Below are 25909 nucleotides of genomic sequence, written 5' to 3'. Positions count from 1 at the left end.
CCGATATGTCTGTCTTCACTTGAAGCCTACTTCGGAGCTGAGAGGCCTATGAAAAGGACCCGATCAATTGAGGTCATTGGCTAATAAGAATTGAGATATCTGACAGAGCCATGTGAGTGAAAAGTGCTTCAATGCACGGCGATTGGCAGCTGGGAGAAGGGAATTATAATTATTATATTCAGTCCAAGGGCAAAATGTCCACTTTGGCCAAAGGCATGGATTTTTTTAGGGGGCATCACAGCCTCACGAGGAGCATGAAATTCGAGGTCTGGTGAGAATATTATCAAGTGCTTGTCAAATTGTGATTGAGAGACAGATGACGTGTGTGCAGCCTGTGCAAGAAACAAATCAGAGTTCATGCTTTTCATGGAACTATTTTCAAATCATTAGAGTTGCATCATGCAGCCTTTCTTTGTTCACCACTCAACACAGAATATCAGCATGCCCACACTCTCAGAAATCGTTTGGAGATAGTATTGTTTCTATTTTATTCAGATTTGTTCAATTGTGTTCTTCATACTATAAAATAATGCGACAGAATTCTAAACAAATGTTGTCTGCTAAATGAACTAATGTAGCCCACAGCCATATGGCATAGCCACATCAGGACCTAACATAAGGACAACTCAGAGTATGCTATTCTGTTCTTCTGGAGTAGACTGCATTTTCTTCATATCATGTTTCTTTAGACCTGTCTAAAATAAATATTGGATATATTGTGAAGGTGTAGGCTTTATTAAATGGATTTATTATACTTTTTAAAATGTAGATGTTCCAAAGGTCAGTATCAGTGGTTTGTAGGCTGTGTGGAAGCCAGGAGATTGTAAACATGTTTGTTAATTAATGGTCAATTACCGTGAGACAGTTATTTTCTTGACAATCACCGGCTAACAATTTCATGACCGCCACAACCCAACATGGTACCCCAATGCAGCACACCACAAACTGAGCATTCATTTTGCAGAGTCAATGTTCATTTCTACTCCCGTTTAGTAGTGTCTGTTCTGTGTGGAATCTGAGTAGTTGAGACATAAAAAGGGTAGAGTTAGAAAAGGTAACTTCTCTTTTACAGTAAAATAATGTCTCTGTGTTTCAGTGTCCATATGACCCATTCTGTTGGACCAAACCTCAAATTGAAAGAGCGAGTTGAGACCACTTGTCAGAGAGGAAGATGTGTTGGTGTGAGAGGCAGGGGGAGGGGCTTGGTGTGTGTGAACCCTAGGTATCACTCTCACTAAAATCTGTCCAAAATAAGCCCAATGCGTTTCTATGGGAGAGGAAGATGTGTTGGTGTGAGAGGCAGGGGGAGGGGCTTGGTGTGTGTGAACCCTAGGTATCACTCTCACTAAAATCTGTCCAAAATAAGCCCAATGCGTTTCTATGGGAGAGGAAGATGTGTTGGTGTGAGAGGCAGGGGGAGGGGCTTGGTGTGTGTGAACCCTAGGTATCACTCTCACTAAAATCTGTCCAAAATAAGCCCAATGCGTTTCTATGGGAGAGGAAGATGTGTTGGTGTGAGAGGCAGGGGGAGGGGCTTGGTGTGTGTGAACCCTAGGTATCACTCTCACTAAAATCTGTCCAAAATAAGCCCAATGCGTTTCTATGGGAGAGGAAGATGTGTTGGTGTGAGAGGCAGGGGGAGGGGCTTGGTGTGTGTGAACCCTAGGTATCACTCACTAAAATCTGTCCAAAATAAGCCCAATGTGTTTCTATGGGAGAGGAAGATGTGTTGGTGTGAGAGGCAGGGGGAGGGGCTTGGTGTGTGTGAGAATTGAAGGTGCACACAGCACAGGAGACGAGACCAAAAAGACAACATGAGAACAAATGAACATAAAAAGTAACAAAAACCTTGATTTATCTCGCAAAAACATACATTTGAATGAATTGGATATATCGCCCTACTGTGATGTCAGTAAAGCATCCTTCATTAGAAGGTCATACAGTGGCATCCTGCAGACCTCACCCCCTCCCTCACACGTCACATTGCTGGGTCCAGTTCTCTGTGATATTTTTGGGGGGATATTCTAAAGATGATTGGAAGTAATGATTGTGTAGTTGTCTGACTTTGGCGCTACTAAATCCCCTGTCTCTCTGTTGGAGTCAGCCCTGTGCTTGTTTACTTCATAGGATTGAAATCAAATCCTGCCTTAAGGAGAGATGAGCCCCAGTTTCCCAATGTGCGACTTTCACAAAGTGATGCTGTACAGGGCGAAAGAGAGGGAAGGATAGATGAGTGAGAGAAATGGGAGGGACAGGTTGATGACTGTGTAGGAGGTGCAGAACCATAGAGCCACAACACACAGGCAAGGTTATGTTCATCACCCTTGGCCTCTGGGCACAAGTGTTCATATAAGCGTAACCCAGCCATCTACCCCGAACACCATAACCCTCCCTCACCCAGTGGCACCTCACCTGCTCTGCTCTGCTCCAGCCTGAGCCTCCATTATAGTAACAACATGGGCTTGGTGGCTCTAACTTTAGCAGTTTAGCCTCCCAGCCGAGGGGGTTACTGCCTCATCCTCCATGTCAGGGGTTCACGTTTTGGTTTTTGCCCTAGCACTACACAGCTGACTCAAATAACAAACTCATCATCAAGCTTCGATGATTTGAATAAGCTGTGTAGTGCTAGGGCAAAAAACAATATGTGCACAAAGGGTAAACCCTGGTCTATGTATTTCTGTCTCTGGTTGGCTTATGGTCCGACTGGCACCTCTGGGTTCCTTTACTGAGAGGAAACGGGAGGGGTAATGCTGTTTGAACTATTAATACACCAGAAAGTCAACTTCCCTCCCTGTGAGCATCTCTTAGTGTCATCCTGATCTCACTTCATGTGTACCTCACTATAGTTACAGTAGACTGCCTGGAGGAACTGAGCAATGGTTAGGCCTAAATATCTCCACCTTCCCAGATAGATGTCTGTACTGTAGAACTTAATGATTAAACAGGCTCCCATCAAGCACAGAGGCAGGCTTCATTCTTCCAAGGTCACTGGCAACTTGCACAGATGAGATTTTCTGACAGTCTGCATGTTATAACCTCTCACTAGGGATGGTAGTCAGGTGGAGTTGAGTCATTTTTTTTGCCAGTGTCTCTGTCCGGGAGCGCACCCCGTATGTCGGGTCATGACCTCACTGTCAAAGGTGACTCACATGGGGGTGCAGGGTGTCTCGCTGTCGGTCCAGATTAGGTGCTGGGCGGTGGCTGTGCTGACATGCTGTCTAAAGACGTGCTGTCTAAAGACATCCTGTCAGGTGAATGGAGCTGACACGCTGAGTCAAGCCACAGGTCATCATTGCCCTGCTCTCACTCTCAGGGTGGGGCTCAGACCCCTAGCCAGCACGGCTTCACATTACCACTACTGTCACACAACACAACGCTACGGAAAACCGCGGGGGAGGCGGCACCTTTACTTCAATCTGGAGTACAGTGACCACTGATTTGCTTATTTAAATAAAAAAATCTAAATATCATGATTATGATCACAAGAAATGCATTTTATTTTCCTCTTGGTCTGTGTTTTGATCTGTAAAGAAGGATTTATTTTAATAGGATTTTATTCTATTTCCATTTTAGCTGCTCTACAGTATATCTCTCTGGCTTAAACCAACTGCCTTCTGAAGCTGCCGGCCATCCTGTCCATTTATCATCATTGGGTATTTTTGGAACTTGCTGACCCCACGGTTTTGTGTGTCTCCTCTGTGTTCCCCGCCTCGATTCTTTGGGTCTCATTTGTGCCAGCACTGTGCTTCCTCCAAGCAGGTCATACATTTTTACGACGGGTCAAAGCACCAGCACAATTTTATCTCCACCAATAATTAGATAAATGTGCCAGGAAAATGGCAATCATTGTGAGCTATCAAGAGGGCACCGCGATCAATGAGCTCAGGTGTCTTTGACAGGACAACCATTTATACTGTCTTCAAGATGCAAAAGATACTAATATTTTTTAGCATCTCCGAATGCTTGCAGTTGTTTTCTATGCAAAAACTTTTGCCTTTGTTTTAAATGAAAGCTCCAATCGTCTTTAAACTGTGATGATACACATTCCTTAATTAAAAGCTGTAATTAATAATAAATTATCATGATTCATTTTTTTGGTACTTTTTACCCCCTTTTCTCCCCAATTTTGTGATATCTAATTACTCAGACATACATTTGAAGTCAGAAGTTTACATACACCTTAGCCAAATACATTTAAACTCAGTTTTAAACAATTCCTGACATTTATTCCTAGTAAAAATTCCCTGTCTTAGGTCAGTTAGGATCACCAATTTATTTAAAAAATGTCAGAATAATAGTAGAGAGTGATTTATTTCAGCTTTTATGTCTTTCATCACAGTGGGTCACTCAATTAGTATTTGGTAGCATTGCCTTTAAATTGTTTAACTTGGGTCAAATGTTTCGGGTAGCCTTCCACAAGCTTCCCACAATAAGTTGGGTGAATTTTGGCCCATTCCTCCTGACAGAGCTGGTGTAACTGAGTCAGGTTTGTAGGCCTCCTTGCTCGCACACACTTTTTCAGTTCTGCCCACAACATTTCTATGGGATTGAGGTTAGGGCTTTGTGATGGCCACTCCAATACCTTGACTTGGTTGTGCTTAAGCCATTTTGCCACAACTTTGGAAGTATGCTTGGGGTCATTGTCCATTTGGAAGACCCATTTGCAACCAAGCTTTAACTTCCTGACTGATGTCTTGAGATGTTGCTTCAATATATCCACATAATTTACCTTCTTCGTGATGCCATCTATTTTGTGAAGTGCACCAGTCCCCCCTGCAGCAAAGCACTCCCACAACACGATGCTGCCACCCTCGTGCTTCACGGTTGGGGTGGTGTTCCTCAGCTTGTAAGCCTCCCCCTTTTTCCTCCAAAAGGTTATATTTTTGTTTCATCAGACCAGAGGACATTTTTCTAAAAAGTACGATCTTTGTCCCCATGTGCAGTTGCAAACCGTAGTCTGGCTTTTTTATGGTGGTTTTGGAGGAGTGGTGTCGTGTCTTTGGCTATGCCGGATTAAGTGATATGACATGCTTTTCTATAAAATCCTTTCTCTGTAATTAATATTACCTGATTGAGCTAATCATGTAAATGTAATTAACTAGAAAGTCGGGGCACCACGAAAGAGTGTTTATAGAGCTGTTATCTTCCATATAAACTCTGAAAGACCTAGTAATATTTTACATCAATAGCAGTATATATTCATCGTCACCTTATTTCAGTCTCATCTGAAAGTTGTAAATTCTTGGTTATCTTCACGAACCCTGGCTAACAAGTTGAATCAGCAATACAAAATTGGGTTTAATTATTTATTTTCTAAATACCTAACTAATCACACAGAATGCAAATTGTGTCATACAGAAAACGGCCCTGGTGGACGGAACCTGTATGATGGCTTGTTACACAAAGAGAGGGGGTTGGGCTTGAATGAAAAAGCGGGAAGACTGAGGAACAAAGGGAGAAGCTAAGCTTTCGTAAATACAGTATCTTATGCATTCTAAATTACCGCCCATTTGGAAAAGGAAAATGCAATAAATATTTACTCTGAGCTGCGCTTCGGTAGGTTGGTCGTAGATGCTGGCCGTGTTGGCCAACAGAGATCTTCCTGTCCTCGGAAGAATGTCTCTGGTGGTAAATTAGATACGTTGTAGTATCTTCGTTGTGTGTTAGACTGGATACGTCGTCCGTCCTTTCCTTAGCCCACGTTTACAGCTGCTGTTGCTAACTCAACGGCTAGGAGGTCTCATTTATTTAGTGAATAAGAGTTCAAAGTTCATACCATTCACAACCAAAGCTCACGCTGAGGTTGGCTTAGTTCTGTAGTTGACATGTTAGTCCTTTTTAACGTATGGACCGTCATCCTAACGTCCTCGGAACAGGAGGTTACATTTTCGTCAAGGGCTTATATAGTGGAGGTCGAGAAGGGTGTGTTTCATAGTTTATAACCCATGTCTTTTCACAGGGGTGGGCCACTGATTGAGCAGGGCTCTAACCTTATGAAAACCCAATTCTCTAATTTGGAAGCTAAAATGAGATCTTTTAACAAATAGTTTCATTTAAATTGAAAAACAATTCCATGTGAATCTGATAAACTGTATCTGGGAAAGTCTACACATTATAGTTATGTCGTTCAGTCATAATGTCTCAGATGACAACCGAACAGACATCATGTTCATTAAGTACCAACGCATATTTTCAACTGGTTCTATTACCGAAATATGGTTCCTTTCCCCCCACTTGTTTGATGTTCCCATACTCTCTATGTTTAACAAAGGCTATTCAAGAGTCCTTCAGTAGAGTCAGAGAGAGAGGGAAGGGAGAAAGGTATTTATGGGGGGGGGTCATAAACCTTACCCACAGGCCAACGTCATGACAGTGGCTTCTTCCTTGCTGAGCGGCCTTTCAGGTTATGTCGATATAGGACTCGTTTTACTGTGGATATAGATACTTTTGTACCTGTTTCCTCCAGCATCTTCACAAGGTCCTTTGTTGTTCTGGGATTGATTTGCACTTTTTGCCCCAAAGTACATTAATCTCTAGGAGACAGAACGCGTCTCCTTCCTGAGCGGTATGACGGCTACGTGGTCCCATGGTGTTTATACTTGCGTACTATTGTTTGTACAGATGAACGTGGTACCTTCAGGCATTTGGAAATTGCTCCCAAGGATGAACCAGACTTGTGGAGGTCTACAATTCTTTTTTTGAGGTCTTGGCTGATTTCTTTTGATTTTCCCATGATGTCAAGCAAAGAGGGATTGAGTTTGAAGGTAGGCCTTGATACATCCAAAGGTACACCTCCAATTGACTCAAATGATGTCAATTAGCCTATCAGAAGCTTCTAAAGCCATGACATAATTTTCAGGAATATTCCAAGCTGTTTAAAGGCACAGTCAACTTAGTGTATGCAAACTTCTGGCCCACTGGAATTGTGATACAGTGAATTATAAGTGAAATAATCTGTCTGTAAACAATTACAAAAATTACTTGTCATGCACAAAGTAGATGTCCTAACCGACTTGCCAAAACGGTAGTTTGTTAAGAAGAAATTTGTGGAGTGGTTGGAAACACTTAGGTTGGAGTCATTAAAACGAGTTTATGTAAACTTCCGACTTCAACTGTAATTTACAAGCAAAGCATTTGTGTTTAGTGAGTCCGTCAGATCAGAGGCAGTAGGGATAGTGGTGGAAAAAGTACCCAATTGTTATACTTGAGGAAAAGTAAATATACCTTTTAATAGAAAATGACTCAAGTATAAGTCACCCAGTAAAATCCTACTTGAGTAAAAGGTATTTGGTTGGAAGTATACTTAAGTACCAAAAGTTAATGTAATTGCTAAAATATAAGTATTAAAAGTAAAAGTATAAATTATTTCAAATTCCTTATATTAAGCACTTTTTTTGGTTTATTTACGGAGAGCCAGGGGCACACTCAACACACATAATTTACAAACAATGCATTTGTGTTTAGTGACTCCACCAGCTATGACCAGGGATTTTCTCTTTAAGTGTGTGAATTAGACAATATTCCTGTCCTGCTAAGCTGTCAAAATGTAACTAGTACTTTTGGGTGTCAGGGAAAATGTATAGAGTAGAAAGTACATTATTGTAGTGGAGTTAAAGTAAAACGTTGTAAAAAATATAAATAGTAAAGTAAAGATACCCCAAAAAACTACTTAAATAGTACTTTAAAGTATTTTTACTTAAGTACTTTACACCACTGAGTAGGGATGACTCAACCAGCTATGACTTGATTCCTGCTTACAAGCAAAAATTAAAGCAGGAAGCACCAGTGACTAGATCAATAAAAGAAAGTGGTCAGATGAAGCAGATGCTAAGCTACAGGACTGTTTTGCTAGCACAGACTGGAATAGAAATCCCGCTATGCCCTCCAACGAACCATCAAACAGGCAAAGTATCAATACAGGATTAAGATCAAATCATACTACACCGGCTCCGATGCTCGTCGGATGTGGCAGGGCTTGTAAACCATTACAGACTACAAAGGGAAGCACAGCTGAGAGTTGCCCAGTGACACAAGCCTACAAGATGAGCTAAATTACCTCGATGCTCGCTTCGAGGCAAATAACACTGAAACATGCATGAAAGCACCAGCTGTACCGGAAGACTGTGTGATCACGCTCTCTGCAGCCGATGTGAGTAAGACCTTTAGACAGGTCAACATTCACAAGGCCGCAGGGCTGGACGGATTACCAGGACGTGTACTGCGAGCATGCACTGACCAACTAGCAAGTGTCTTCACTGACATTTTCAACCTCTCCCTGTCCGAGTCTGTAATACCAACATGTTTCAAGCAGACCACCATAGTGCCTGTGCCCAAGAACACTAAGGTAACCTGCCTAAATGACTACCGACCCGTAGCACTCACGTCGGTAGCCATGAAGTGCTTAGAAAGGCTGGTCATGGCTCACATCAACACCATCATCCCAGAAATCCTAGACCCACCATAATTTGCATACTGCCCCAACAGATCCACAGATGATGTGTTCTCTATTGCACTCCACACTGCCCTTTCCCACCTGGACATAAGGAACTCCTATGTGAGAATGCTATTCATTGACTACAGCTCAGCGTTCAACATCATAGTGCCCTCAAAGCTCATCAATAAGCTAAGGACCCTGGGACTAAACACCTCCCTCTGCAACTGGATCCTGGACTTCCTGACGGGCCGCCCCCAGGTGGTAAGGGTAGGTAACGTGTCTGCCACGCTGATCCTCCCTGTTCACTCATGACTGCACGGCCAGGCATGAATCCAACGCTATAATTAAATTTGCCGATGACACAACAGTGGAAGGCCTGATCACCGACAACAGCGAGACAGCCTATAGGGAGGAGGTCAGAGACCCAGCCGTGTGGTGCCAGGACAACAACCTCTCCCTCAATGTGATCAAGACAAAGGAGATGATTGGGGACTACAGGAAAAAGAGGACCGAGCACGCCCCCATTCTTATCAAGAGGGGCTGCAGTGGACCAGGTTGAGAGCTTCAACTTCCTTGGTGTCCACATCACCAACAAACTAACATGGTCCAAGCACACCATGACAGTCGTGAAGCGGGCACAACAAAGCCTATTCCCCCTCAGACTGAAATTATTTGGCATGGGTCACCAGATCCTTAAAAGGTCATACAGCTTCACTATTGAGGTCATCCTGACTGGTTGCATCATTGCCTGTTATGGCAACTGCTCGGCCTCCGACCGCAAGGCACCACAGAGGGTAGTGCGAACGGCCCAGTACATCACTGGGGCTAAGCTTCCTGCCATCCAGGACCTCTACACCAGGCGGTGTCAGAGGAAGGCCCTGAAAATTGTCAGACTCCAGCCACCCTAGTCATAGGCTGTTCTCTCTGCTACCACACTGCAAGCGGTACCGGAGCGCTAAGTCTAGGTCAAAGAGGCTTCCATACAGCTTCCACCCCTGAGCCATAAGACTGCTGAATATCTAGTCAAATGGCTACCCAGACTATTCACATTGCCCCTCCCCTCTCCACACCACTGCCACTCTCTGTTGTCATCTATGCATAGTCCCTTTAATTAACTCTACCTCCATGAAAATACTACCTCAACTAACAGGTGCCCCCGCACATTGACTCTACCGGCACCCCCCTGTATATATTATTTTTTTCTTCTCCTCTTTAATTACTTGTTACTTTTCTATTATTCTTATCTGTATCTTTTTTAACTGCCTCGTATGTTAGGGGCACGTAAGTATTTCACTGTAAGGTCTACACCTGTTGTATTCGGCGCATGTGACTAATAAAATTTGATTGATCAGGGATGTTCTCTTGATAAGTGTGTGAGTTGGACAATTTTCCTAAGTACTTTTGGGTGTCAGGGAAAATGTATGGAGTAAAAAGTACATTATTTTCTTTAGTAAAGTGAAAGTTAGCAAAAATATAAAGTACAGATACCCCAAAAAACGACTTTAGTACTTTCAAGTATTTTTACTTAAGTAACTTTACACCACTGGTAGTTAGTCTTGTCCCATCGCTGCAACTCCCGTAAGAAACTCCGGAGAGGCGAAGGTCGAGAGCCATGTGCTCTCCAAAACACGACCTGCCAAGCCGCACTGCTTCTTGAGACACTGCTCGCTTAACCCGGAAGCCAGCCGCACCAATGTGTCGGAGGAAACACTGTACAACTGGCGACCGTGTCAGCGTGCATGCGCCCGGCCCGCCACAGGAGTCAATAGAGCGTGATGGGACAAGGACATCCCGGCCGGCCACACCCTCCCCTAACCCGGACAATGCTGGGCCAGTTGTGTGCTACCTCATGGGTCTCCCGGCAACCGGCTGCGACACAGCCCGACATTGAACCTGGATCTGTAGAGAAGCCGCTATGATGATTTAGTTTGAACAAAAAACTGAACATTGAGTCTCTGAGATTCTTTTGTCAAATTTTTGGAAACAAAATCTATCCTCTCTCCACATTTGCTAGAAAAATATATCTGCAATAGAGCTATCCTTCAGCCATTAGAAGCCCTGAAGGTTATTGGCCAGTTACATCAGTTAGTGTAAGATGCTACTTACCTTGGGCAGTGAGCTGCAGCTCAACATACAAAAGAATCACAGCCCGTATCAAGCTGCTGTTCTATTAGTGGGTTTGATATGTCTTTCTTTTCTCAGAGATTATTTAATGATGCTCTCTCACACACACACACACACTTGAATAACGAGAATGGATCGAACTCTGGCATCTAAGTGTTTGCTCTAATGATCGAGGAGGAGGCTGGTGTTAGACTTCTGATCAGTCAGGGCCACTGACTAAAAATAGGTCTGTATAGATTGAGTATGGGAAGGAGAGCGGGAGAGAAAGAAAGAGGTAAAGAAAGCGAGAGAGATCATTGGGCAGCAGTGGATGGATTGGGGCTCCATTCAGCATGCACTGCAGATCCTTACCTCGCTGGGTATGCTCCCAGCCACTCTGCACAGCACAGGGAGGAAGGGGTGCCTGCCTGGCTCCCACCCAGTTGCATGCTGGAATTGTGTTCCTCTTTATTTTCAGCCTTCCCTATAGACATGTCCTGTTTTTTTTCCCCCCTCCCTTTTCCTCAGCTTTGTGTGTCCCTTCTATTCCTTTGTTTCCACCACTACAGTGCCTATGTGTACACACAAGGTTATTATAGTAAACTAAAACTAATATAAAGTTTCTGTAAGATAAAATCATTTAGAAAAACTGTTAAAAAACTATACTGGAACTATTGTCTTTGGCTGCAAAATAAAATAAACATAAATTATGTTCTGTTTTGTTTTAATCAAATGGTGTTTTTAAGCTTTTTTTCTAATGGGGTGTTCGATTTTCTGATTCTGGCGAGTAAATATTTAAAATAAAATTAGCTTGTGCATCACTATCACCAGAGAGGAGAGGTGACACGAGAGGATTACCTCCGTCCAAAATCAGTCCCAGCGAGCTAAGCAGACCTCCATGCTAAAAGGTCTGCTTAGCTATGAGTGTCAAATGACGTTTGGCTTATTTGATCAAATCGAGTAATGTTTAGGTTGTTACAAATGTAATGATATAAGTGGATTCATATGACATTCTGGAACTTTGAGAAAAACAACTTACGTGTGTGAACAACAGGCACAACTATCTGCCCTCTCATTGGCTAGTATGGTTCCAACTGATCTCGTCTCCTCCCACCTGCCTTCCATCTATGAGGACATGTATTTTAATTGTTAGAGCGGTTACTTGAACATCTTTTCAAAATAATAGACCATCTTTGCTATCACTAGCTAACAACAGGGAAGAAATCCAGGGCAAAGACGGAGAAAGCGAGACACCCCCTCATTTCTGATCGGGGCGGGTCAACTCTGGTCTGCGTATTGTCCCCGCGGAGGGGACAATACGACTGCGTCATCGACTGACTGATTGCTATAACATATGATGTGGTCAGCTGATACTTAAAGTACCTATCCAGGTGTTGAAAGATCTGTCAGGCGTCAGCAATGTCTATGCTCTGGAACACGTCCTAAGATAGGTTTAGTTTGATTCATAATTTAAACCTATGACATTCCTTATTACTGACCCTAGTGGTATGAAGTGACATCCTAAAAAAACTAACTATAGACCTACCACACACACATGGCTCCTAGCCTCTCACGCATAGACTACTCTCTGTCCCTAACAATACAACTGAACTAAATCATATAATCATGTCGTTTTTCTATCAAACTAAATAAAAACTAGTAAATCAAATCTGAAAAGTAACAAACTAAATAACAGAATTTTAAATAAAAAACTAATAGAAATAAAAACGAATATAAAAACACAAAACTATAATAACCTTGGTACACATGCACTGTATTATAGTGTTATGAATTTCTGATTTCTTTTATTTGTCAATATATTTTATTGCAGGTGAGTGGCTGAGAAAATGTGTGTAGTGTGTTGGTGGTGCTAAGCATTGGGCTAATTGTGTGTGTGTTGCTGGGTAGTAGCAGCCGTGTGTTTCTGAGGAGGTTGGGGGGTTGGGTGGAGTAAAGTGAACTGGGGGTTCAGGATTACATGCTCTGCAAGGCCAGTCACAGTGCTGTGGTCTGGCCATGTGACTGACAGGACAGGAGCTGGTCAAGGCCTAACATGGCAACACAACGTGGCAGAGCTGAATGTAGATCTAGGTTGAGGCCAGGATAGAGGAGTTACTATTAGGTCCAGTTCAATTGGCTCAGTCCGTTAAATGCTTTTGATTAGACCCCAGGGCGGTTTTCAACCCAGGAAATCAATGTCATGGGTCTTATTTAACCTCTCTGGGACATCTGGGACGCTAGCGTCCCACCCGCGGGACACACTATCAACAGCCAGTGAAATAGCAGGCCGGCAAATTCAAAACAACAAAAATCGCATAATTCAAATTTCTCAAACATACAAGTATTATACACCATTTTAAAGATAAGATTCTCCTTAATCTAACCACAGTGTCCGGTTTAAAAAAGGCTTTACGGCGAAAGCATAAAATTTGATTATGTTAGGACAGCGCCGAGACAAGAAAAACCACACAGCCATTTTCCAAGCAAGGAGAGGCGTCACAAAAAACAGAAATACAGCTAAAATTAATCCCTAACCTTTGATCTTCATCAGATGACACTCCCAGGACTCAATGTTACAAAATACATGTATGTTTTGTTCGATAAAGTTCATATTTATATCCATAAACCCCATTTTACATTGGCGTGTGATGTTCAGAAAATGTATTCCCACCAAAACTCCCGGTGAAGGAGCACAACAATTTACAAAAATACTCATCATAAACGTTGATAAAATTTACAACAGTTATTGAAAGAATTATAGATACACTTCTCCTTAATGCAACTGCTGTGTCAGATTTTAAAATAGCTTTACAGCGAAAGCACATTTTTCAATATTCTCAGTACAGAGTTCAGCCATCAAAGCAAGCTATACAGATACCCACCAAGTTCTGGAGTCAACTAAATTCAGAATTAGTATTATAAATCTTCCCTTACCTTTGCTGATCTACGTCGGAATGCACTCTCAGGACTCCCACAAGAAATGTTATTTTTGTTCGAAATACTCCATATTTATGTCCAAATACCATTTTGTTTGCGTGTCCGGATCACTAATCCAAAGGCATAACGCGAGAGCGCAAAACCAGAGACGAAAAGTCAAATAGTTCCATTACCGCTCGTAGAAACATGTCAAACGATGTTTACAATCAATCCTTAGGGTATTTTTAATATAACTTCGATAATATTCCAACCGGACAATAGCGTATTCATTACAGAGGAAAAAGGAGCAGTGCGCCAGCATAGTAGACAACTCACTGGTCCCAGGCAGTCCACTGATTGACTGAGCTCATATTCTCTGCCCAGTAACAGTAGACGCATGAAACAAGTTTCTAAAGACTTTTGCCAGCCAATGGAAGCCTTAGGAAGTGCAAAATGATCCCACAGACACTGTAGTTTGAATAGGGATTAGATAGAAAAACTACAAGTCACTTCCTGGTTGGATTTTTTCTCAGGTTTTTGCCTGCCATATGAGTTCTGTTATACTCCGACATCATTCAAACAGTTTTAGAAACTTCAGAGTTTTCTATCCAAACCTACATATAATATGCATATCCTACCTTCTGGACCCGAGAAGCAGGCAGTTTAATTTGGGCACATATTCATCTGAATTTCTGAATACTGCCCCCTGTCACCAAGAAGTTAATATGGTTTTGTTCTGTGTTGCAGGGGGAATCACTCACGACACGTTTCAGAAAGAGCTGATGTGCTTTGACCCAGATGCAGACAAATGGACTCAGAAAGCGCCCATGACCACGGTGCGTGGCCTGCACTGTATGTGCACGGTGGGCGACCGCCTCTACGTCATCGGGGGGAATCACTTCCGGGGCACCAGCGACTACGATGACGTGTTAAGCTGTGAGTACTACTCCCCGGCCCTGGACCTGTGGACGCCCATCGCCGCCATGCTGCGGGGCCAGAGCGACGTGGGTGTGGCCGTGTTCGAGAACAAGATTTACGTGGTGGGAGGCTACTCATGGAACAACCGCTGTATGGTGGAGATAGTGCAGAAGTACGACCCGGAGAAGGACGAGTGGCACAAAGTGTTTGACCTGCCTGAGTCGCTGGGCGGGATCCGAGCCTGCACACTGACCGTGTTTCCTCCAGAGGACTTGATGGGCTCCCCCTCCAGAGAGTCACCCCTCTCAGCACCTTGAAGAATGGGGGGGGGAGCCCACCCCGCTCCTGTCACACCCCCACAACCCCCAACACCCTATAGACATTGTTTGCACTTCTTCTTTGGACTACATCTGTACTGCACCCCGATACAACCCTTCCTCCCCCAAAGCTGTGCAGAACCCCCCTCCCTAGTAATGAAATCCACATACCGATATGGTTTGGCAACCTAATTACATGTTAATGTTACATATTTGGTATATTTTGGCAGGAAATACCTTGACTTGAAGAGTGACTTTGCAATTCAACTTTTCTACCTGATGTCTTTGAAGTTTTATTATATCCTTTTTCTTTAGACGTTTTAGCGGGTAAAAACCATGCTGTTGGTAACCATACTGACTCTGTTTTAGTCTGCCAGGTTAAACCCATGCTGTTGGTTACCATACTGACTCTGTTTTAGTCTGCCAGGTTAAACCATGCTGTTGGTTACCATACTGACTCTGTTTTAGTCTGCCAGGTTAAACCATGCTGTTGGTAACCATACTGACTCTGTTTTAGTCTGCCAGGTTAAACCATGCTGTTGGTTACCATACTGACTCTGTTTTAGTCTGCCAGGTTAAACCATGCTGTTGGTAACCATACTGACTCTGTTTTAGTCTGCCAGGTTAAACCCATGCTGTTGGTTACCATACTGACTCTGTTTTAGTCTGCCAGGTTAAACCATGCTGTTGGTTACCATACTGACTCTGTTTTAGTCTGCCAGGTTAAACCATGCTGTTGGTAACCATACTGACTCTGTTTTAGTCTGCCAGGTTAAACCATGCTGTTGGTTACCATACTGACTCTGTTTTAGTCTGCCAGGTTAAACCATGCTGTTGGTAACCATACTGACTCTGTTTTAGTCTGCCAGGTTAAACCCATGCTGTTGGTTACCATACTGACTCTGTTTTAGTCTGCCAGGTTAAACCATGCTGTTGGTTACCATACTGACTCTGTTTTAGTCTGCCAGGTTAAACCATGCTGTTGGTAACCATACTGACTCTGTTTTAGTCTGCCAGGTTAAACCATGCTGTTGGTAACCATACTGACTCTGTTTTAGTCTGCCAGGTTAAACCATGCTGTTGGTTACCATACTGACTCTGTTTTAGTCTGCCAGGTTAAAACCATGCTGTTGGTTACCATACTGACTCTGTTTTAGTCTGCCAGGTTAAAACCATGCTGTTGGTAACCATACTGACTCTGTTTTAGTCTGCCAGGTTAAACCCATGCTGTTGGTAACCATACTGACTCTGTTTTAGTCTGCCAGGTTAAACCATGCTGTTGGTAACCATACTGACTCTGTTTTAGTCTGCCAGGTTAAAACCATGCTGTTGGTTACCATACTGACTCTGTTTTAGTCTGCCAGGTTAAACCATGCTGTTGGTTACCATACTGACTCTGTTTTAGTCTGCCAGGTTAAAACCATGCTGTTGGTTACCATACTGACTCTGTTTTAGTCTGCCAGGTTAAAACCATGCTGTTGGTTACCATACTGACTCTGTTTTAGTCTGCCAGGTTAAACCATGCTGTTGGTTACCATACTGACTCTGTTTTAGTCTGCCAGGTTAAAACCATGCTGTTGGTTACCATACTGACTCTGTTTTAGTCTGCCAGGTTAAACCCATGCTGTTGGTTACCATACTGACTCTGTTTTAGTCTGCCAGGTTAGGGGCCAGTTGACCCCCAGCGCAGCAGGATAGGGGCAGCTGAGCTCCACACAGAGATGGTTTTAAACTCAGGGGTCGGCCCCCCCCCCTCCCTCTTTCAGTTTCAGTTCTTTCCTGCTATTGCTATGAAGCCGTTAACAAAATTGTGTTTTCTAAATTTAATAAACAAGATTTTGAAAAAAGATTGGTGTCTCCCCAAAGTATCTTGCCATTTACTTAGGCACATGGTTGGCGTGTTCTCTTTTTTTATTGAGCTTAACATCAACTATCTGTTTTAGAACCTCCTGGAAAGTGTGTTTTCCCCATTAAAAACACTGACACGTTCTATTTCTCTATTTACTTGTTGAAAATAATCTCATCATTAAGCATTATGTCCCTTCAGTAGCAGCTACAGCCTCAGACCTCTTCCCCTCCTCCTACTCCCCTCCCCTCTCCTTCTCTCCTCCAGTCCCCTCCTCTACCCTCCTCCCCTCCCTAGCTAGTGTTGTCCTCAGAATGAACCAGTTGTCATCTGATTAAACAGAAAAGGCCTTTATTGTTCTCAAGATACCGGAGATTTTCAAGACAGTAACTGTGGATGTACACACAAAGGGAAGATGCAGTGTCTGCTGTCTTAATCACAACCATAACCACTATTCTTCACTGAGTTGATTCCAGTCCACTGTGCCCAGTGATTCAGGAGACCACCGTCCTCCACTGTCTCCTTTCACCTGGCACACAGACAGACGGTAAGGTCACCCACAACCTGGCCACCTGCCTCTGGCCCATTAAAACCTCAGTGGCAGCATATGGTGTCCAACACAAACAAATCTGCTACACGCTGGAGCAAGGAAAGGAAGACTGTGATTGTTTTTGTTTGATGGTGCATGAAACGATACACTATTGGGCACAGAATATTAAAAAAAGAAACATTTTTCATATAGAAATGTATGACTGAAAACATGTAAATGGTATAAGATGATCCAGTGGTGCCTCGGGCGGTGCATCTGGGCAGCAGCCTCCAGTGAATGTACTCCATCGCCACCGCCTGCCCTTGTCCTGTTCACTCATGTCTCCTTCAGCTCCAGACCCTCAGGGCCAGTAGTGTGCTGGGCTATTTTAACACATCCAGATTCCAGCGCCAGTTCAAGGGCAGGCGACTGGGAACCCCGGGGGATCAGGGGAAGGTGCTGCTGGGGGAGGGAGGGAAGGAAGGAAAGATATGGCGGGGAATGGAACTGGAGTGATTGGCCTTGGTTTTCCTGATGGATGTTGTTCTGCTCATCGACAGCTGCACTCAGAATACTACTCATATGGGACTGAGCTCAAGTGCCGGCAGTTGTTTACTGAGAGTGGAGAGTGCCATTGCTTGGTGCTCTTTGCTCAGGAACCATGTGCTATTTTACACTACGCTTGAATTACTTGCACTTAACTGAAAAGTCTTTCCATCAGTTCATCACAGTCACTGATATTTGAGGGGCACAGAGGTCCCTGGGAGAGGCGACTACACTCTCACTTGAATGGGAAATTAGTTTAGTCCTGACTCCTCATATTTGAGACGAGCAATAGAAATCCTAACCCATCACATAGTAGGTGTATAGTAAAATTCTCTGCACTTATATAGTGTGATAAGAGATCAATGTGACCTTCAGGTATGGCAAATGTATTCATAATGCCAACCAAGAGGACAGAGCAAACGCTTTATTTGGATGTTAGGGCTGATGGTAAAGCTAGTTAGTCACAAATTTGTTCTGTTTAGAAGGTATACTTCCAAGGTTGGCCTACTTCACATTTACATCAGCAGCGTGCGTCATCAGTCGGTTATGTTTTTACATGAATGTTTGCTCGATATGGTCTGTGTGGACCAGGATATGGTAATGGTATTCTCTGTGGACCAGGATATGGTAATGGTCTGTGTGGACCAGGATATGGTAATGGAATTCTCTGTGGACCAGGATATAGTAATGGTATTCTCTGAGGACCAGGATATGGTAATGGTATTCTCAGAGGACCAGGATATGGTAATGGTATTCTCTGTGGACCAGGATATGGTAATGGTATTCTCTGTGGACCAGGATATGGTAATAGAATTCTCTGTAGACCAGGATATGGTAATGGTCTGTGTGGATCAGGATATGGTAATGGTATTCTCTGTGGACTGGGATATGGTAAAAGCTTAATTGATTTTAAGTGGAGAGAAGAGAAGGTGTATCATGCATTCTTTGCACTGATTAGAATGAAGCTGATTAATGAAATTGTTTTTTGGGCTATTTATCATACTCCAAGGAGAATAGGCTATAAACGCAAGAATATCATTGATTTTACCGAGTTACAGTTCATATGAGGAAATCAGTCAATGTAATAAATTCATTAGGCCCTAATCTATGGATTTCACATGACTAGCAATACAGATATGAATCTGTTGGTCAAAGATACCTTTAGAAAAATGGGCCTCACAATGGGCCTAAGGATCTCATCACGGTATTTTTGTGCATTCAAATTGCCATCAATAAAATGCAATTGTGTTCTTTGTCCGTAGCTTATGCCTGCCCATACCATAACCCCACCGTCACCATGGGGCACTCTGTTCACAGCGTTGACATCAGCAAACTGCTCGCCCTCACGACACCATACACGTGGTCTGTGGTTATGAGACCAGTTGGATGTACTGCCAAATTCTCTAAAATGACATCATTCTCTTATGGTAGAGAAATTAACATTAAATTATCTGGCAACAGCTCTGGTGGACATTCCTGCAGTCACCATGCCAATTTCACGCTCCCTCAAAATTTGAGACATTTGTGTCATTGGGTTGTGTAACAAAATTGTACATTTTAGTCGCCTTTTATTGTCCCCAGCACAAGGTGCACCTGTGTAATGATCATTCTGTTTTAATCAGCTTTTTCATATGCCACACCTGTCAGTTGGATAGATTATCTTAACAAAGGAGAAATGCTCACTAACAAGGATGTAAACAAATTTGTGCACAAAATTTGAGAGAAATAAGTTTGTGTCTAAGGAACATTTCTGGGATCTTTTATTTCAGCTCATGGAACATGGGACCAACACTTTACATGTTGCATTTATATTTTTTGTACAGTATATAGTAATTATATGCTAATGTAAACACATTTTCCATGAATTAAAAAACAATTAAATGACCGGGTGCTTCAGCGAAAGTCTTCCAGCCTGTGTCGGTAGCTCCCTGTCTGTCTGTCCGTATAGAGCCCAGTGAAAATTCCCCTCCTGTCTGCCAGGGTCTCTACTGTGATCCCTTACAGCTATCATCATTCTCACTTCATTATCCCTGTCTGCCAGGGTCTCTACTGTGATCCCTTACAGCTATCATCATTCTCACTTCATTATCCCTGTCTGCCGGGGTCTCTACTGTGATTCCTTACAGCTATCATCATTCTCACTTCATTATCCCCGTCTGCCAGGGTCTCTACTGTGATTCCTTACAGCTATCATCATTCTCACTTCATTATCCCCGTCTGCCGGGGTCTCTACTGTGATTCCTTACAGCTATCATCATTCTCACTTCATTATCCCCGTCTGCCGGGGTCTCTACTGGGATTCCTTACAGCTATCATCATTCTCACTTCATTATCCCCGTCTGCCGGGGTCTCTACTGTGATCCCTTACAGCTATCATCATTCTCACTTCATTATCCCCGTCTGCCGGGGTCTCTACTGTGATTCCTTACAGCTATCATCATTCTCACTTCATTATCCCCGTCTGCCGGGGTCTCTACTGTGATCCCTTACAGCTATCATCATTCTCACTTCATTATCCCCGTCTGCCGGGGTCTCTACTGTGATCCCTTACAGCTATCATCATTCTCACTTCATTATCCCCGTCTGCCGGGGTCTCTACTGTGATCCCTTACAGCTATCATCATTCTCACTTCATTATCCCCGTCTGCCGGGGTCTCTACTGTGATCCCTTACAGCTATCATCATTCTCACTTCATTATCCCCGTCTGCCGGGGTCTCTACTGTGATCCCTTACAGCTATCATCATTCTCACTTCATTATCCCCGTCTGCCGGGGTCTCTACTGTGATCCCTTACAGCTATCATCATTCTCACTTCATTATCCCCGTCTGCCGGGGTCTCTACTGTGATCCCTTACAGCTATCATCATTCTCACTTCATTATCCCCGTCTGCCGGGGTCTCTACTGTGATCCCTTACAGCTATCATCATTCTCACTTCATTATCCCCGTCTGCCGGGGTCTCTACTGTGATCCCTTACAGCTATCATCATTCTCACTTCATTATCCCCGTCTGCCGGGGTCTCTACTGTGATCCCTTACAGCTATCATCATTCTCACTTCATTATCCCCGTCTGCCGGGGTCTCTACTGTGATCCCTTACAGCTATCATCATTCTCACTTCATTATCCCTGTCTGCCGGGGTCTCTACTGTGATCCCTTACAGCTATCATCATTCTCACTTCATTATCCCTGTCTGCCGGGGTCTCTACTGTGATCCCTTACAGCTATCATCATTCTCACTTCATTATCCCTGTCTGCCGGGGTCTCTACTGTGATCCCTTACAGCTATCATCATTCTCACTTCATTATCCCTGTCTGCCGGGGTCTCTACTGTGATCCCTTACAGCTATCATCATTCTCACTTCATTATCCCCGTCTGCCGGGGTCTCTACTGTGATCCCTTACAGCTATCATCATTCTCACTTCATTATCCCTGTCTGCCGGGGTCTCTACTGTGATCCCTTACAGCTATCATCATTCTCACTTCATTATCCCTGTCTGCCGGGGTCTCTACTGTGATCCCTTACAGCTATCATCATTCTCACTTCATTATCCCTGTCTGCCGGGGTCTCTACTGTGATCCCTTACAGCTATCATCATTCTCACTTCATTATCCCTGTCTGCCGGGGTCTCTACTGTGATCCCTTACAGCTATCATCATTCTCACTTCATTATCCCTGTCTGCCGGGGTCTCTACTGTGATCCCTTACAGCTATCATCATTCTCACTTCATTATCCTGTATGCTTAGTGTTCTCACACAACTGATTGCGAAAAGGTCAGCAGTTTGACCATGATGTGCTGTTGCCACAGTCTCATGTAGAAAGGGGAGCAGGGAGGGGCTGTTGGAAGATGTGTGTTCCAAAATCCTGGCTGCTGCTTTTGTGTCTGCAGGAAGAGAAGACTGGGTCAGATAGGCTGAAACATACTTCTATATAATACATACATCCGTAAAGGGGGTGTATGTGTTTTCATCATCATATCAATAATGTAAGATATTAGATTTACCACAGTCTAATTAGATTCCCATTGTTGTCTTGTGTTTCCTATTGGTCAGTCTCAGTGCAGCAGCATCTAGAGCCTGGCTAAACACATCCTTTAGTCTGTAGTTGTGGTTTGTTAATGAGGGCTGCTGTGCCCCAAATGCTAATCCCACGTTAAAGGAACAACAGAATGCAAGGAGAAGTGGAGCGCTCCCCCCCCCGCTTTACTCACCTCTCTCCCAGGTGTTCAGCACCACTGTCAGCATGTTCACTTCCTTTTTTTCCTTCTTTTTTTTGGAGGAGATGGAAGGAAATGTGCATTCAGTGTGTTTTTACACGTGCTTGGTTTTATTTGTCCCCAGTGGGGCTGTGGTAACAAGCAGCAAATGACCCAGATTCTCCAGGATGTAGGTTGTGTGCACAACACATTGTCAGTCAAAATATTGCTTGTGTTGGATTAAGTAAAATGAGTATGGAGGAGATGGGTATCAAACAATCTGGGGGGTCTGTGTTGATAGCTAAGGTAATGTAATGGGGAACAGTGTAGGGCTCTCGACTCTGCTGTCTCACTAATACTTCTAACACATCAATACACTCTGGATGGTGGCTGACTCCAAAGCCATTTCAGTGTTGAGCTGAATGCTTTTTTTCTGGCATTAAAAGTAAGGCCATGCACCTATACACAGATTCCCTGACACGCACAGGCCATTTAATACACAGACATGCTTAGAACACACCCCATTATTGATCATTTTTCATTATCTGACCAATTTACTTTATTCTGAATAAAGATTATCTTCTCTTTGAATTCTGTTTCTTGTTGGAGGACATTGTCTTTGCCTGACGCAGCTGTCATTTGTGATAAAGTGCACAGAAATGCAAGCAGCAAAATGATTAACCCCAACCATGGGCGGCAGCAGGTAGCCTAGGTTAAGATAGTTGGGCCAATAACCGAACGGTTGCTGGTTCGAATGCCTGAGCCAACTAGGTGAAACATATGTCAATGTGCCCTTGAGCAAGGCACTTAACCCTAGTTGCTCTGGATAAGAGCGTCTTCTAAATGACTACAATGTAACTCAACTCAATTGACACAAAACAAGTAATGAGTTTCCTACCAGATCTAATTGGATATTGTATTCCTGCCACATCCTCCAATTGTTTTATATTATTAAAAAATGTCTCTTTTTTTTACGATTTTCTTCAGTTTATCATTCTGTTCCATACATGTGGGGACATTTTTATTTAAATGTCTTAGCCGAAATATTATTGAAATGGGTTTATCTCATGTACAAATCTACTGCGGCACTCCCATCCCTGCTACTCTGCTCTGTGCTGTTGAATATCTGCCATATCTCATATTAGGGTGGTTTTGTTCCTGTTTTCCCCCCATGGCCAGGGGGTGGGGGGGCCGCAGGTCGCCGAACTAAAGTAACAGAGAACCCCCAGAGGGTGTATGGCGTGACACTGGGCCAGACGGGGATGCTGCTGGGAGTGGAGCAGACCCCTGTGGCATTTGGCTAAGCAGACCAACAGACACACACACTGGGCTGTTCTGTGTGTCTCAGTGCGCTGGCTCTTTTTCTTTTAACCTATGAGACTCCTCTCTGTCACTGCAAAGGAAACATCTGATTGATTGAACTTCTCCTGACTCCTGGTCTGCAGAGAAGGCCACCCTGCCTGGGCAACAGAGGGGACAAACCACTGGGAGAACTCTGTGAACACATATTATTTTTCAAGGTTAAATACTGTTCAGGCTTTATTTTACCTCAGAGACCAGGATATAGACTCACAGATTCATCTCACGTACCCTTTATGTGAAATAAGTGGATTGAGGCAAAATGTTATATTGTAGTCTTGGCTGGATGCTCTATTTCACTAAGGTCTTAATGAGAAAGAGAATAGCTGGACAAGGCAGCTGAAATGACACAATTCACATGTCATAGAAGTTGTCACCTACAATTGTTAATATACATAGTAGTAAAAGGGAAAGCGTCTGGGTACACTGTTCTACTTGCAGACCTTTTTCTGTGGGCTAGTTTGGATGTTATTCTGGGCCCATGAGATAAAGTACAGGACCTTTTCCTCATTCGATTTTAACCTTGAGAAGTAGTCATGGACTATGAGTGCTTTCACATACTGCTCTTAGATAAACACACAAAAGGACATTTCAGCTACTATAAGTCAATATTCTATCAAGTCTTGGAAATACCTGATTAACATATCTGATTAATTCCCAATATAATATACTTAATCAATAAAAATTCAACTTGCACTGAAACTTCAAAGCAAAATATGCACCGCATTGCTGCTATCCTATTGGAATGTTGCTCTTGGCAAGAAATTAATTCATGTAATTATTTGATGTTAATTAATTCCAAAACTAAACTTTTTCTTATTTTTCACTGATTCATTGCAAGCCTGCAGTCTATGCAATGACCTTGAATTTGTTCCAAAAAGATCATCATTATTGTACCTTTTTGTACTCTTTTAATATTGTAACAAAAAGAAAAAACACAATGCCTCAATTCTGTTTTCACAATATAGTTCCCTCATGTATAAAGCATTACATTGCAATGACTTGCTGAGTGAGGGAAGTTCTCTTATCTCTATAAGATACCCAAACATGGTTAGGGAAAAGGCCAGTATGGTGAAATGTTAATATCTGTTTGGTTTATGTGTGTTCTAGTGGACTATAGGAGCAGAGCATCCGGAGGAGGGAGGGGGAGGAGGGAGGGAGGGGGGGAGGAGGGAGGAGGGAGGGAGGGGGGGAGGAGGGAGGAGGGAGGGGGGGAGGAGGGAGAAGGGAGGGGGAGGAGGGAAGAGGGAGGAGGGGAGGAGGGAGAAGGGAGGGGGAGGAGGGGAAGAGGGAGGAGGGGAGGAGGGAGGGGGAGCATGCGGTTGAGTTGTGATTAAGTCTGGAACAGGGCTGCCTGGGACACGGTGCCATGTCTGTCCCAGAGTATTATACCCACCCTCGCGTCAGCATCCCTCCGCACACACTCACACTACCTCCCCTCTCGGCACTGACTGTAGTCTGTACCCACCACTGACTGTAGTCTGTATCCACCACTGTCTGTAGTCTGTACCCACCACTGTCTGTAGTCTGTACCCACCACTGTCTGTAGTCTGTACCCACCACTGTCTGTAGTCTGTACCCACCACTGTCTGTAGTCTGTACCCACCACTGTCTGTAGTCTGTACCCACCACTGTCTGTAGTCTGTACCCACCACTGTCTGTAGTCTGTACCCACCACTGTCGGTAGTCTGTACCCACCACTGTCTGTAGTCTGTACCCACCACTGACTGTAGTCTGTACCCACCACTGTCTGTAGTCTGTACCCACCACTGTCTGTAGTCTGTACCCACCGCTGTCTGTAGTCTGTACCCACCACTGTCTGTAGTCTGTACCCACCACTGTCTGTAGTCTGTATCCACCACTGTCTGTAGTCTGTACCCACCACTGTCTGTAGTCTGTACCCACCACTGTCTGTAGTCTGTACCCACCACTGACTGTAGTCTGTACCCACCACTGTCTGTAGTCTGTACCCACCGCTGTCTGTAGTCTGTACCCACCACTGTCTGTAGTCTGTACCCACCACTGTCTGTAGTCTGTACCCACCACTGTCTGTAGTCTGTACCCACCACTGTCTGTAGTCTGTACCCACCACTGACTGTAGTCTGTACCCACCACTGACTGTAGTCTGTACCCACCACTGACTGTAGTCTGTACCCACCACTGTCTGTAGTCTGTACCCACCACTGTCTGTAGTCTGTATCCACCACTGTCTGTAGTCTGTACCCACCACTGTCTGTAGTCTGTATCCACCACTGTCTGTAGTCTGTACCCACCACTGTCTGTAGTCTGTACCCACCACTGTCTGTAGTCTGTACCCACCACTGTCTGTAGTCTGTACCCACCACTGTCTGTAGTCTGTACCCACCGCTGTCTGTAGTCTGTACCCACCACTGACTGTAGTCTGTACCCACCGCTGACTGTAGTCTGAGTCCCAGCACTCACATCACAAGGCTCAGAGACCAAATGCCCCCTCTCCTCCACACACGCACACACACACATTAAATACTTTATTTGAATCCATCAATCAAATGTACAAGAAAAGGATCCAACATTTCAAAGGTCCCTGTATGCATGGCAGTCCAGGGTACAGAAAGCATCTCCTCCAAACAACTAGACTGCCCACGACAGCTGAAACAGATCAGTACCTAATCAATTGCTTTGCCCTAGTTTTTATCAGACCCGCAATCTGGAGGCCATGCACTACAAACCTGTGTACATGGCCGAGACTACCAAATATCAGCCC

The 25909-nt window shown here is 43.9% G+C and overlaps 1 protein-coding gene across 7 annotated transcripts in view; it reads left to right on the top strand.

Moving 5' to 3' along the window:
- Positions 1-16537, top strand: part of LOC115204324 (kelch-like protein 13) — a 68468-nt gene extending 51931 nt beyond the window's left edge. For 6 of the 7 annotated variants that reach the window (XM_029769805.1, XM_029769801.1, XM_029769804.1 and 3 more), the window contains one exon: positions 14201-16537. In XM_029769805.1, coding sequence (XP_029625665.1) covers positions 14201-14688 — 488 coding nt within the window. In that variant the 3' untranslated portion in view covers positions 14689-16537. The remainder of the gene's footprint in view (positions 1-14200) is intronic. The other variant, XR_003880349.1, reaches the window with a different exon arrangement.
- Positions 16538-25909: the final 9372 nt, after the last annotated feature.

The sequence above is a fragment of the Salmo trutta genome, chromosome 12 (genome assembly GCF_901001165.1).
Source record: "Salmo trutta chromosome 12, fSalTru1.1, whole genome shotgun sequence".
Taxonomy (NCBI): domain Eukaryota; kingdom Metazoa; phylum Chordata; class Actinopteri; order Salmoniformes; family Salmonidae; genus Salmo; species Salmo trutta.
Note: the sequence above shows the minus strand (reverse complement) of the source record. Positions and strands in the feature narration are given on the sequence as shown.